A 13510-nucleotide genomic window follows, 5' to 3' on the forward strand; every position below is an offset into this window, starting at 1 on the left:
ATTGAACAAGGGAAGTGGAGATTTTAATTGGCCTGTCAGAAGTGTTTTGCGTCTGATTTCTGTGGGTTCCAGTTTCTGGCTCACCTGGAAAGCAGGGGTGAGTGACTGCAGGAGTCAGGTTCTGTATACAATGTCCGGCTGCCTCTTGGAGCACAGTGCAGTCTGACCCGGAGGCAATTACCAAACCAGCAGGGGCCAACTCAGCCAGTCCAGATCATTACCTCAAACGTTAGCCCAGCCCTATTAGAAAAGCCAAGGAAATGCCACAGATGCCATCCAGGGGGAAGGATGAGCATGGCCCAGGATTGAGACGGAACAGGTCTGGGTTCAATTTCCTGGCTGTGCACAGACTGCCTGTATAACCTCCTATCCATCACTCTCTCTGTGCCTCAGCTCCCCATCTTTAAAAACAGGAACAATTATACTTTCGTTTTACTACTTTGCCTGTTTATTCTGAAAGCTCTTCAGGGCCACCTAGCACATCAGGGCCTGTATCTTGGTTAGGGTCTTCAGGCACTATTGGAAAACAAAGTAATAGAGATTTCCCTCAAAGTCACTTTACACACTGAAACTAGGTCTTATCGAACAGCAGCTAAAGACTGGTGAGGAAGTGCTGGAGGATGGGTCATAGTGCCTTTGAATAGTTCCCCTGCCTTTGAATTTCCTGCACTGTCCTCTGCCCCACGGCCCATTAGTTTTGCATGGTCCCAGTCAATTCCATGCTGAAATATGAATTTGTGAATGTGTGAAGTAGCCACATTGCGTAAGCAGTATTGCTAATGCCAGGTATTCAAAAATCATGAGTCAGACACCCCAAAATCATGAGATTTTTGTAAATAATATGTTTAAGGATGTTTTATTTGCCTTCTGGTGTTTGAACCTTTAGGGGTCCACATTTTCAAACTCTCCTCCTTGACCGGGAGGGCTAGAAAGATTCTTTTGTTGTTGTTTTGCAAGAGGAGGGGGCTTAAAAAAGGAAAGCTGAAATTCTCACTAGTGCCATGACTCCAGGAGCTGAGGCTTTAAGGAAGGTAAGCCTTGTGACAAAACCACAAGAGTTGGCAACCCTGTAAGGAGCTGCAAGGCAGGGAACTGGAATGCAGGGTGCTGCAGTAAACACCAGGCCCTGGTGGCTGCTGTGTTAAACTTATATCAGGTTTAAATAAAAATAATTTTGTAGTGTTAAATACAAGCTCTCCATGCCTTCCTAGGGAGGACCCCACAGGCAGGAGCTTGCATTCAGAAGAACATAGGGCCGGCTGGCTAAAGAGAAACCAACAGGGAGGTTGCCTTGACAGCCATGCTGAGCCCATCAAATCCTGGCTGTGTATATCTGAGACAGGTGGATAGACAGAAGCATACGTCTCAGGAGCACGTTGGAGCCTGCAGACTAGAGCCTAGCCATCAGGCACCCAAAAAAGCCAGGCCTGGAGAGTTCACCTTTGGGGATTGATATTTCTTTGCTGGAAAACTCAAGAAAGAATACCATGAAATTATGGGCATTTCATTGTCAGATGATAGTGACAACGAAATTGAGAAGAGGAACAGAATTTCCACTCTCCAACAAGCCAACTGCTAATTCAGCAGAGAATGGCTGTGAAGAACCGTCTTCCTGCAAAGCTTATCAACAGCTTACACTTTCTTTCCTAGCTCTTGCCTGCTTCCTCAACACTCTGTTCACTAGCATCCCAGCATCCTGGCAGCGGGGGACGTTTCAACACACTCAGTTGCCACCCAAGGATCATTAATGCCCTCTAGTTGCATGGACTAGCAAGGCCACACTCATTTTGAGACAAGAGCGTCCTGCTTGTGCACCAAATTCACCTTTCTGCACTTTTCTTGGCTTCACCTTCCTCCTGGATGTCCCTTAGGGAAAAGTATAAGGTAATAAAACAATTATACCTTTTCTATAGGGTTTTTGAACAACTCTGTAGAGAAGTGACTCTGCTATAAAATTCTACAGGACAGTTACAAAAACCCTATGTAAGTAACAGAGAAGAATATCCTTACTGTAAGTATTTTCCATGGAACTCGAATAAGTTTCTATAGAAATGTATTCATTTAATCTCAAATTTGATAGGACTCATTCTTAAGGGAGAAACCTCCAGGCTCTATGCTAGCTGCACACACAGGATGAAAGGAGAGCTGTGTGCTTAGATCCCTTATACATTTGCATGACTCTGAACTTGGAGGCTCATGGCCTCCATTTCCCCCAACCACCCCAGCTCCTTATCTCCACGGGCCCACCTCTCGATGGCTGATCTGTACTAGAGACATTCTACAGCTGAAGTATCTGTTGTTCCCTGGTGCTCTCGCAACAAACAATGCCTGCTACACTGACAGCCACCACAGTCAGTGGGGACTGAACCTAGGATCGTCAGCACTGCAGTCTCACTCCAAAAAACAAACAAAATAAACCACCACCTCACAGGGCTCTACTACTGAGAACTCCGTTAGCTATGAGTAGCAGCTATAGAGTCACTAGGGCCAGCCACCAGAGGGAGACAGGATCCTCATTACACTGCTCCTACATGCTCCCAAAATACCTGTGAAACCAGTTACAAGGAAACATTTATCTCTCCCCAACTAGTATCTTGGTTCTCACCTCAGGTGGCTACCCTAGATCAAGTCTTTCCATTGGCTGATCAGTAGTGATGTCATAGTTTGTGAGCTTACAACAACATCCATGAAGTGTTGATAGGAGTAGGAGGTATAAATACTGGGTACTCTGTCCTGCCAGTAGAAGAGGTTGGCTGACTGACACAGATGCTGGCCTTAGCCTGGTGGAGAAGATAGGAAGGAGCAGGGAAGGGTTGCCACTTAACCAGAGAGAAGTACTGGTTTCATAGGATCATAGAATATCAGGGTTGGAAGGGACCTCAGGAGGTCATCTAGTCCAAACCCCTGCTCAAAGCAGGACCAATCTCCAACTAAATCATCCCAGCCAAGGCTTTGTCAACCTGACCTTAAAAACCTCTAAGGAAGGAGATTCCATCACCTCCCTAGGTAACCCATTCCAGTGCTTCACCACCCTCCTAGTGAAAAAGTTTTTCCTAATATCCAACCTAAACCTCCCCCACTGTAACTTGAGACCATTGCTCCTTGTTCTGTCATCTGCTACCACTGAGAACAGTCTAGATCCATCCTCTTTGGAACCCCCTTTCAGGTAGTTGAAAGCAGCTATCAAATCCCCCCTCACTCTTCTCTTCTGCAGACTAAATAATCCCAGTTCCCTCAGCCTCTCCTCATAAATCATGTGCTCCAGCCCCCTAATCATTTTTGTTGCCCTCTGCTGTTGGTTCATTACACAGCAAAAACTAAAAGGAAAAGAAAGCCAGAAATAATGATTCTGGGAAGGACCAAGTAGCTTGAACAAGGTGCACTGATTTCAGTTTCTGAGTTTGGGGATGTTTATAGCAGTGAATGGTGAATTGCTAGCATTGGAAGTAAAGGGCAAAGGGGCAACTGGAGTGAGAAAAGCTCACAATCATGTGTCTGCAGGAAAGTGATGTATTGCCAAGCTGCCAAAACCTGTAGTGAGAGAGAACTGGCAGGAAAACAAAAAGCCTTAGCAGCCTTAAGGTCACAAACTTATAACAGGGAAGAAAAATGGGCAAAGAGGAGGATTTAGCACTCACAGCTTAAAGATATAGAGTGGAGAAGGGATTGGGGGCAATAGCTAACATCAGTGTTTTACCTCTTTGAAGACTGGATTCAAATTCAGGTTGTCACACCAGCCAAAACAAGTTTGGTGCTTTCAGTCTATTCCCAAGTGTCTGACATCCCCGCACAAGTGAGCATGACAGACAGACAGCTTGGGAGAGGCTCCCAGCCAAGGGCTGCAATGAAGTGAAGGGGCAGAGATCTTATAGGTGCTTACAGGTGCTTGAAGTAGTTTGCATTATATACAGGGTTTACAGTTTAGTTCAAAGGCTCTCAGCACCCCTGGTACAAAAATTGTCCCAGCAGCTCAGAGATCTGTGTTGGAAGCTTTGATGTGCCTGGTCCTAGCTGGTGCTTTTGGATGCACACTTTCCAAAGTGCCAAAATTCACCCTCTAGAAATACGGAAACAAAAGTAACCTAAGGGGCATCAAGCATTTAGCATACAGGAATGGAGTTGGGAAACCTACGTACTCACTCATCTGGGCTCCCACAGACACCTCCTGTGTCACTTACTCTCTCCCTAAAATAGGGATAATGCTTTTCCCATGGCTACCTCACAGGAGCATAGGGAGGGTTACAGGATCAGTACTTGTGAAGTGCCTTGAGAACTCCAGTACTAAGCACCTGGAAAAATAACAACACACACAGACAAAATGGTTCATTCAATGCTAATTACTCTTCCGGAGGGTTGGAAGTCAGCGCGCACTGATTGGTGTTCCAGGGTGGGAGGTTACGAGGTGGAAGATAAAATTCACAAGACCAAAAAGACCTTCTCTGTGGCCAGGCAATTTTTTAAAATAGTAGTTGAAAGTACTTGCCGATAATCGACCACTAAAGTCTCTGCACGCCCTGCTGGGCAGCTGCTTTCTGAGATCACCTGCCACATACAAAGCAGACCTCTGAATAACAGGCATTTCATTTCAAGCCCCTAGTGGGCAGTTTTTTCTAAAGACTGAGCGGCCTTGGCTTTGTAGAGCAGACTCGTCTTGATTCTCATGATGCCTTATTTATATTATACAGTACATTAGAAATCATGGTTACAGCTTCTAAACCAGCTGTATCAGGATGTTTGATGTATTTGATCTGTCAGATCACAGACCATCCGTGATCCAGCTATGGTGCTTAGATACCCCAGGGATAGGCACCTGGGATAGACAGAACAGGGGCAAGGAGGTGGGGTCCTGAAACATGACTTCTCTCTTCTTCTGTGCATCCCAGTGTAAAGAGCGAGTTGTGTCTCTGACATGATGGCTGTCCCCAAGAAGATGGGCTGTCAAAATTCAGATGAGAAGGAAAAAGAAGTGCTGGGAGGGGCGGGGGCGGATTTGGAATACAAATAAATGTAGGTCAGAGATACAGAGCCTGAGGAACAGGAGTCATCCGGAAACCATTTGGAATCAATTTAAATATATACATATAGGCTCGATTCTCAGCTGCTCATGGTAGGCACAGCGCTCAGGAGAAGGCAGCAAAGGTGGCTGTAAAGCACCTTTCCATTCCCCTAAATACTGGGGCCAGCCAGAAGATAAACAGGCCCCCAGGGCATGTTAGAGCCATCTAGGGCAGCAGTTCTCAACCAGGGTTCCCGGGCCTCTGGACGACTGTGAGCACGTTTCAGGGGGTCTGCCAAGCAGGGCCAGCATTAGACATGCTGGGGCCCAGGGTGGAAAGTCGAAGCCCTGCTTGTGGGGCAGAAGCCCAGGGCCCCAAGCCCCACCACCAGGGGCTGAAGCCAAAGCCTGACAAATTTAACTTCGTGGGGCCCTCTGTGGCATGGGGCCACTGACAATTGCCCTGCTTGCTACCCCGTAACGTCGGCCCTGGTTTTTATAGGTAGAAAAACAATTGTTGTGCCATGGGTGGGCTGTGGAGTTTTTCTAGCATGTTGGAGGCCTCAGAAAGAAAAAGATTGAGAACCCCTGATCTAGGGAACATTCTACTTAGCAGGAACGGCTGGCAGGGACTGCACTCCTGACCATCCCTTCTCCCCTCCCAGGCCATGCCCTTGCATGTCCCCAATGTGAAAGGAAGCAGGTGTCAGGCAACTATGCAGGCTTTATGCTCCTGAGGGAAACCTGGTCTTTCCCTTTAGGTCAGCTTTAAATCCTCACTGGAGTGGCACAAAGGGGACTTAATCTGGGCCAAGTATGTAGCTCATATTTTTGCTACTATGTCTTAGTGGGGAAACAACAGTTACTTTAAGTGTGTAGTGTTATCAAAGGGAGACATGCTTGCTGTTGTTTCTCAGAGTCACATACAGGCAAACAAACCCCCATACAAAGAGTTTCCACCCCACCAATTATTCCTGCACCAATCCAATTTTTCTGGGGTGGCACGATACGCTTTTACAACAGATAAGCAGCCGTTTGAAACTTCTCTGAGTCTGACATGACCCTGTACCATTTGCAGCAGGCTCATGACATCAGAGGTGCTGGGACAATTTGTATTGTGGGGGTGCTGAGAGCCATTGAACCAAACTGTAAACCCTGTATATAATGGAAACCACTACAAGCCAGGGGGTGCAGTAGCACCTTCGGCACCCCTAATTCCAGCACCTATGCCTGACATGACGATACAGAGATCACAACAAGCTTATTCTAAGCAGCAACATTAGAGCCACTGAGCCTCCAGACACAACAATACACTAGGGAGGAAAGGGAGCTGCTTCTCCTATATCCCCAGCATTGACGACACATCAGCATTCCCAAAAAGTTGGACACTACCACTCTGCTTTTCTGGCTACCACATGGGCCCTGTTTAAGTACAGGCAAAAATAACTTGCTTGAAAAGCTAAGCCTTGTTGTGACGCTTGGGAGCCTTCTCATGTTGCCTGGGATCTGCATTGTGTTACATTGTTACCTTGCCACGTGGGAGTTCTGCCAGGTGGGTATTTTAGAGGGCGGCTGCTGATCTTGTCGACACTTTATCACTAACCGTTCTTGTGCATGTGAGAAATGAGCCAAACTGCTGCTAACGTCATTAGCTTAGCAGGAGAGAGGAGGATTTCAGGGGGGTCCACAGCAGAGTAGTCTCCTTTACTTGCTGTGAGGTTTACAGGAACCTGTAAATGTCCCGTTGGGATTATAAAGCTGTTTCACAGTTAAGGAATGGATGTTACTGCATGGAATATATTAAACAATTTGTTTAATAATCTTCTTGCTGAAGTCTACTTAAACAGTGAGAAGAAAGTGCTGCCACGTGTACTGGTAATGTTCCCACTCTTGTGTAGCTACTGTTGACGTCCACTTTACATATTAGCCTTTTGTCTGCTTGTTTTAATTTCCTTTAAGTTTTATTTACTCACCGTTTAATCCTGCTGTACAGACAAAGAAACATCATAAGGAAGAAACAGTATTTTCCCTTCCACGCACACTCCCTCAGCACAGTGTTTACCTACCGCAAGATCATCAGGGACAGATGAGAACTAATGGCTAACTTGGAGGCCCTGTGCCCTTCCTACTGGAAAAGGCTTTTGACTCTATCTACCCAAGGAAAACGCTCCTCTGTTGCTAACAAGTGTTGTTACTGGAGAGTGATTTCCTCCAGCCCCTCCTCCACTGGGGTTGAAGATGAATTATTTCCTAGTTTAGACGGGACAACACCATTTGTAACACCATTAAAGAAAGGCTTCCTGGCTAAAAACTCTCAGTCTGGACCAGAAGTGAGAAAGCCAATGCTACCCCCAAACCTCTCCCATTTCTGCCCTGCTAAGGGACAGTCTGGAATTTCTAGAAGTTAGCAGGCATGCTAATGTTCACTGGGTACCACACATTCCCCTCTGGGCCTGATCCACAGAGGACAGGAGTCTGTTACAGTCCCAGCTCTGGGGCTTAATGCGTTGCTTCAGGCTGTAGAGGCTTCTGCTTGTTTCTCTGGAGGTTCCCAGTTACGATTAAGGTGACGGTTGTCACAGTAGGAAATTGGGAAAGGGGGCTGAGAATTTTGCTGGGCGGAAACCTGTTTATTGGTCCTTTTAGGAGCATCTTTTTGTGATGTGAACGCTTGTCTGCTAGGACAATTTGTGGGGGCTGGGCACCTCTGGTAATCATGCCACATATTTAAGTCTTTACATATAGGGGTAAGTGCCTGTATTTAGGTATCCACATTTGAAACGTTTGAGCTAACCTTCCTACTTGAGTATGTTAGAGATTTCCACCACTGCTGGCTTCAGCTAGACGTCCCTTCCCTCACTTAAATCATCCTCCACTCCCAGCAGCCCCCTTCCGAAAAAGCAGGGTGGGGGAGCATTAATGGTCTTGAATTTAATTTGCGGGGGGGAGGTGATGGGGGAATCTCCCACATTGTGCGTGCTCCCTTTTGAGATGTGTTTCTTACAGTATTGTTAACAAACCCTGCGGTGCAGGAGCATGCAGGTAGATCATGTGGCTATTCAGGAAGGTAGAAGATGTGATGTTCAGAGACTATACACTGAAATGAAAGGCAATTTAGTGATCAGTGCCAGTGGTATTGCCTCCATCCTGATAATATTGCTTTAGTATTAGATATGTACTACACAGTCAGTGATATTAACTTTCGAGAAACACAAGGCTAAAGGGATACTTATCATACTGATAACCGTTCTAGCACAACTGGCTGCATTGGGATTAAAGAGAGGACCAGAGAAAGCCCAGTCCCTCTAGGTCTAGGTGTGTGTACCACTGCCCTCTACTGGACAGAACGAGAGGCTCCCAGAGGTGCACCTCCAGATTCCTCAAATTGGTTGAGGTAGGGGAGCAGTTCCTGTATTTCTTGAGCCTCCTCCTCCACATTCCTTGTCTCACTGCTCCTTCAGGTCTCAGAAGCTTTTAGTGGGCACTCTTTTGAGAATGGGGAGCTAGAACTCATGCTGTGCACAATCCGAAAGTTTGTAATCCCTTTAATCCCAACTCTAGGAAATCGTGAGGCGAGGAGCTACTAAAATCATGCTGGAGATGAAGTGCAGGAGAAAAACAAGACAGCAGTCAGAGGGACATGATCTTATAGTCTGGGTCCTTAAGGAGGGCAGCCCTGCTGGTAGCACCCTATAGAGGCTGGCTGCAGAATGACATGTGCACCCAGCCTCAGTTTCCCTTTTTGTCTGTCCACAGAAGGAACATAGTCTCTCTGTGTTTGACACAAAGCCTGCTTCTGGGCATAATTTATTCGTATACACAAGTGCAGTAATTCCCTTGTAGTAAAACCACTCTCCAACTCCCACAGTAAGCAGATACAAACATGGCAGATTTTCCATGCCTCGCCCCAGTCATGGCCTCCAAATGGCCCATCCAAGAGTCAATAGCAGTATTTTGTTCCCGGGCCCCACGCTCCAGGCTTCCTGCTGAGAGGGACCAATCGCCTGACTCTTCTACCACTACCTCCCTGCAATGAGCTCTCCCTAGTGCTCCACTCCCCAGGCCTCCCGGCCTGAGTCTCCAACCCTGGCTCAGGGAACATCCCTATTAGACCAAGCTCTTGTTCCCAGGCTCTTCCTGCAGGTCCCCACTTAGGTCTTTGCCCAGAGGGCTCCCCTTCCTGCAGTGTTGCACTACCCTGGCCTCCCTGCCTGTCATTTCTGTGCCTGCACTGGGGATCCATCCTCCAGCAACAACCCTCTTGCTTCTGGGCTCAGCTTCCCCTGGCCAAGCTGAATCTTCCCTTTTCCCAGAGGGCCACTGCCCAAGCCTGCTGCTTGTCAGGTTCCAAATTTGGTCAGTTGCAAACAGCAGCTCTTTTCCAGTTCTCACTAGAAATCCTCTCTCTTGGGTCCCCTGGAGCTTTCTCCCAAGCACCTCTTGACAGCTCTCTGCTGCTCTTCTGTCCTTTCCTACGCCAGCAGCTCTCACCTACCACTTCCTGATTCTCTAGGTCTGCACTCAGACAGGTCTCTCCTACCTCGGACTCCTCTCGGACTCAGACTCTCCTAGTCTCCTCCGACAGAACCTAGGTGCACTCTCGTCAGCCTAGTTGGGGGACAGTCAGGATGAACCACAAGGGCAGTAGGCCCTGCTCCCTCTTAAAAGGGCCAATCACCCTGTGGCAGGGTGTCACCTCGCTTATTTGTCTCAGCACTTTGGTTTGTTGAATGTTAGAGATGTAAAACCGCTTGCAAGGTTGTTTCACAAAAGATGAAGTCAGCGGGCCAGATCCTCAGGTGCTCTGCATCCAGCCTGAGTTCTGCTGCCAGCACACTCTGGCTACCAAACGTGTGTGGCGTGTCCAAGGAGAACCACTCCGGAGTGAGGGTGTGCCCGCTGAAGCACGACAGCCCCTGGGTAAAACAGACTGAAATCTATGGGGGAGCTCTCACCACCCTAGCCAAAGTTCCCTCCTTAAGCATGAATGGCCATGTTGTTCCCTCCTTAAGCATGAATGGCCATGGTCATGTTGCTCAGCTTATTGTCTTGCATCATGCCTCACGCTGGCAGGCAATGGGTATTAACTTAACACCCTCCCACATGCCAGATGATGAAGGATTTAACCTACAGTTCTTTCTAGTGCCATTTAGGGGTTAAAGCCCCACAGTAAACTCGTGCTCACAGGGCCTAAAAATTGCTGGAGCTGAGCTCTGGGCCCCTCCACCCTGGCGGGATCTCTGAGCTCAGACTCCAGCCTGAGCCCAAACAGCTACATGGCAATTTTTCAGCCCCACGAGCCAGAGTCAGCAGACAGGCCGGCCGCAGGTTGTTTATCCCTGTGCAGACATATCCTTAGTGCTGCCCTCTAAATCTGAAAACTGGTCAGCGGGAGGCTATGACAGAATAGCATACAGTATTTGGGATGTAGTTGGTCCACAGTGCATGAACAGACAGAAAACACCCACTACCAACACTGGTACAAAAAACTGCCCCCAGGAGCTGCCAGCTGGTTTGGCACGTACCTGTAGAGCCCTGCAAATCCTTGGGTAGCCACTTTATAGCCATGGGCCATTTTTGCGGATCGGATGTGGATACAAATTTTGCATCTGCTCAGGGCTCCATGCATCTGTAATGCGTGAAAGTCTGCAAGGATTTTGACTCCTCATCCAAAACCTTCCAGCAGAACAATAAGCAACAAACAAGGTACACACTGCATGTAGTTTCTAAGTAGGTCTTATTTTCATAAGGGAACATATTTCCTTCTCTCAATCTAACATATCACAGTGTGAAACTGAGAAAACTGAAGGTCCTGATTCTCTTTTAGGACTACTGTGACAGCAGACCCTGTTGGCAGATAAGCATCAACTATCAACAACTGACAGACTCAATCAGAACTGATCTCTACCAATATAACAATTATATTCCTATGGTAGTGCCTAGGGACCCCAATCACAGAGCCGGGCCCCATCATACTATGCATATAAACACATAAGACAGTCCCTGCCCCACAGCGCTTAGCATCTACGTACTGCCCAGCCCCCATTTTCTGGAGTGGTAGCTGGTTTATTCTGTGACTTTTCTCAAAGGCATCTATCTAACAATAGTTTCAATCACAGTATAGCTGGCTAGAGAGAGCACATACTCAGTAGAAAGACGAAGCCTTTGTACCCCCAGAGATAAACCCCCAGACACGCAACTGTTAAGCTGTTTCAGTGCTACCACAAAGCTTGAAATAGAAATATGGGTCAGGGAAAAGGAAAGGATAACTGAACAGAGAGAAACTTTACTTACCCAAACAGATGAGCTCCAAGACCAAGAGGGAGTGCAGAAAGTTGCTGGCAGCAAAGCGACACTTCATGGTTGCTGACAAAGAAGAGGAGAGGCAAATTTAATATTTCAAGTTCATCAATTCTGTGGGTGACATCTTTCCCCCAAAGCACATTTGTGCAGCTAAGGTGGAGGGGGGGGAAATCCCTTCCCAACATGGGTTACAGCAATGACATGGCAAACACAATTATCACACACCTAGGCAGCAAGTCCAAAACATATTGGCTGAAGGAGATAAACCAGGGTCATTCTATTAGGAGATGGGAAACCCCTGAAAGTCTCAGCCTTCACCCCATGCAACAAGTATGGGGAGACAGAGAGAGAAATACAGTCAGTCCATGAAAAATACCATGTGACAGTTCCTGCTGCCCAGCCTGCAGCCACCACCAACCTCACCCAAGAAACTGGTTAAAGCTGGCAGTGCGTGGTGACATGTTGTTTGGGCACAGGAAGCAGAAGGATGCCTCTTGGTGGGCATTCAGATGATGTGAACAGAGATATCTATAAGCCACAGTAAGTACTGATCAGGTCCATAATGCTAAATTACACAGCTTCATGGAAATTAGAGATACAAGAGACCTACATCAGATTATCTAGTCCATAACTCTGGCTATGCAGGATTGGACCCTACAGTTTAATATTTCATTAAAAGCAACTGTACATGTCCCAAGAGATGGGACTTTAGCTATTTCCTTCGGGAGATTCCCTCCCTCCAACCCCCCGCCCCCAATCTGATATCTTGCTGTTAGGAAAATCTTTCCTGATGCCCAGACAATTTTCGTTTGCCCATTTTAAATTTCATTACTCCTATTTATAGCCCTTTGGATTATTCTAAACCACTCCTCTCCCTCTTTGGTTTTAAATTCTTCACATACAGTCATCATGTCTCCCTTCAGTATCCCAAACTATATTTAGCTCTTTTAACCTTGCTTCATTAGATATTCATAATAATTATTGGAATCTCTCTGAGGTGACCTGAACAAAACCCTGTATTCCAGGGACAGGCTCGCTAGAGCCAAAGAGAGCGATTAGCACCTTCCTGCTCCAGGTAGTCCAGAACCTGCATTCTTTACAAAATTCCACTGTGATTGACAAGCCATTACTTTTCAAATTCCAAATTTCAGTTGACAATGTGCATCTGAATAGCATTAGGACAAAAAGAATGTCTTTACTACTCTTAATTGTCTTGATCCAATCAGGGTACGTCTAGAAGTATTACAGGTATGTAGTCTTATGACTGTATGCCATACAACTGTGTCTATGGCAGACCTCATTCCTCCCCTGCCTTGCACATCGACATACAAACCAGGTGTGGGAATCAAAGGGTTAAAATAATTGGGTCAGAGTCATCCCTAATTTAATTCCATGAAGTCAATGGAATTACACCAGGGAAGAATTTGTCCCATTGTAGCTGGAAACCAGGGTCAAATGACTGCTCATGTCACAAATCAAAACAAGAGCAATGTTTTATTCTTAGTCTCCAGTGGATGTTTACTCAGATCATAAGAATCATGACACAGTTCAGCATGATCAGCAGTGTCTACTCAGAAGACAGCTCTCCAGACTCCGGACTGGCGCAGCAGGGGTGCTGCATGTCTGGGCTGAGATGCACAGGACACGTTGTTAGGAGGGAGATGATTGGGACAGCAGTGAAATGCTGGAGGTCAGGATTAAAGTTGTGTTGGCAGTGCGGTATGGGAACCCAGGATTGGTATAGCAGTGAATTATCAAGTTGTACTGGCAGAACGGCGTGGGAGATCAGGACTGGAATCGCTAAAAATTCACTAGGAATTTAGAAGTACAATGTAGAAAATAACTGAAAACACATGAGCACATCCAAAGCTCTCAAACACCAGCACTGCTGTGAAATAGTTATGAGCTGGAAGAACACTGAATACATTAGCATGCAAATAAGCACTCTAGCACCCCACTTAGCTTCTAGAATTTCCCAGGCTAGTATTAACAGAGCACATGGCTTCTTACAATGAAGCCACAGAATTAAAAATGCAAACAGAAATGGTTAGAACAGTCAGATGCTTATATTGTTTTTGGATGATTAAATAAAAAAGAGACAAGGAGAAAAAAAACCTCAAAAATCTCCAAACCACAGAAAATTTGTATTTTAAAATGAAATCAAAATAAAATCAAATTATATGATTGATGGTAAAATATATACTGTCCTGG

At 46.5% G+C, this 13510-nt stretch overlaps 1 protein-coding gene across 10 annotated transcripts in view; it reads right to left on the reverse strand.

Moving 5' to 3' along the window:
- The window catches only part of CDH23 (cadherin related 23), a 522984-nt gene that overhangs the window by 481489 nt on the left and 27985 nt on the right, over positions 1-13510 (reverse strand). For all 10 annotated transcript variants that reach the window (XM_073353546.2, XM_073353545.2, XM_073353547.2 and 7 more), the window contains exon 2: positions 11291-11362. In XM_073353546.2, coding sequence (XP_073209647.2) covers positions 11291-11357 — 67 coding nt within the window. In that variant the 5' untranslated portion in view covers positions 11358-11362. The remainder of the gene's footprint in view (positions 1-11290; positions 11363-13510) is intronic.

The sequence above is a fragment of the Lepidochelys kempii genome, chromosome 7, assembly GCF_965140285.1.
Source record: "Lepidochelys kempii isolate rLepKem1 chromosome 7, rLepKem1.hap1, whole genome shotgun sequence".
NCBI lineage: Eukaryota > Metazoa > Chordata > Testudines > Cheloniidae > Lepidochelys > Lepidochelys kempii.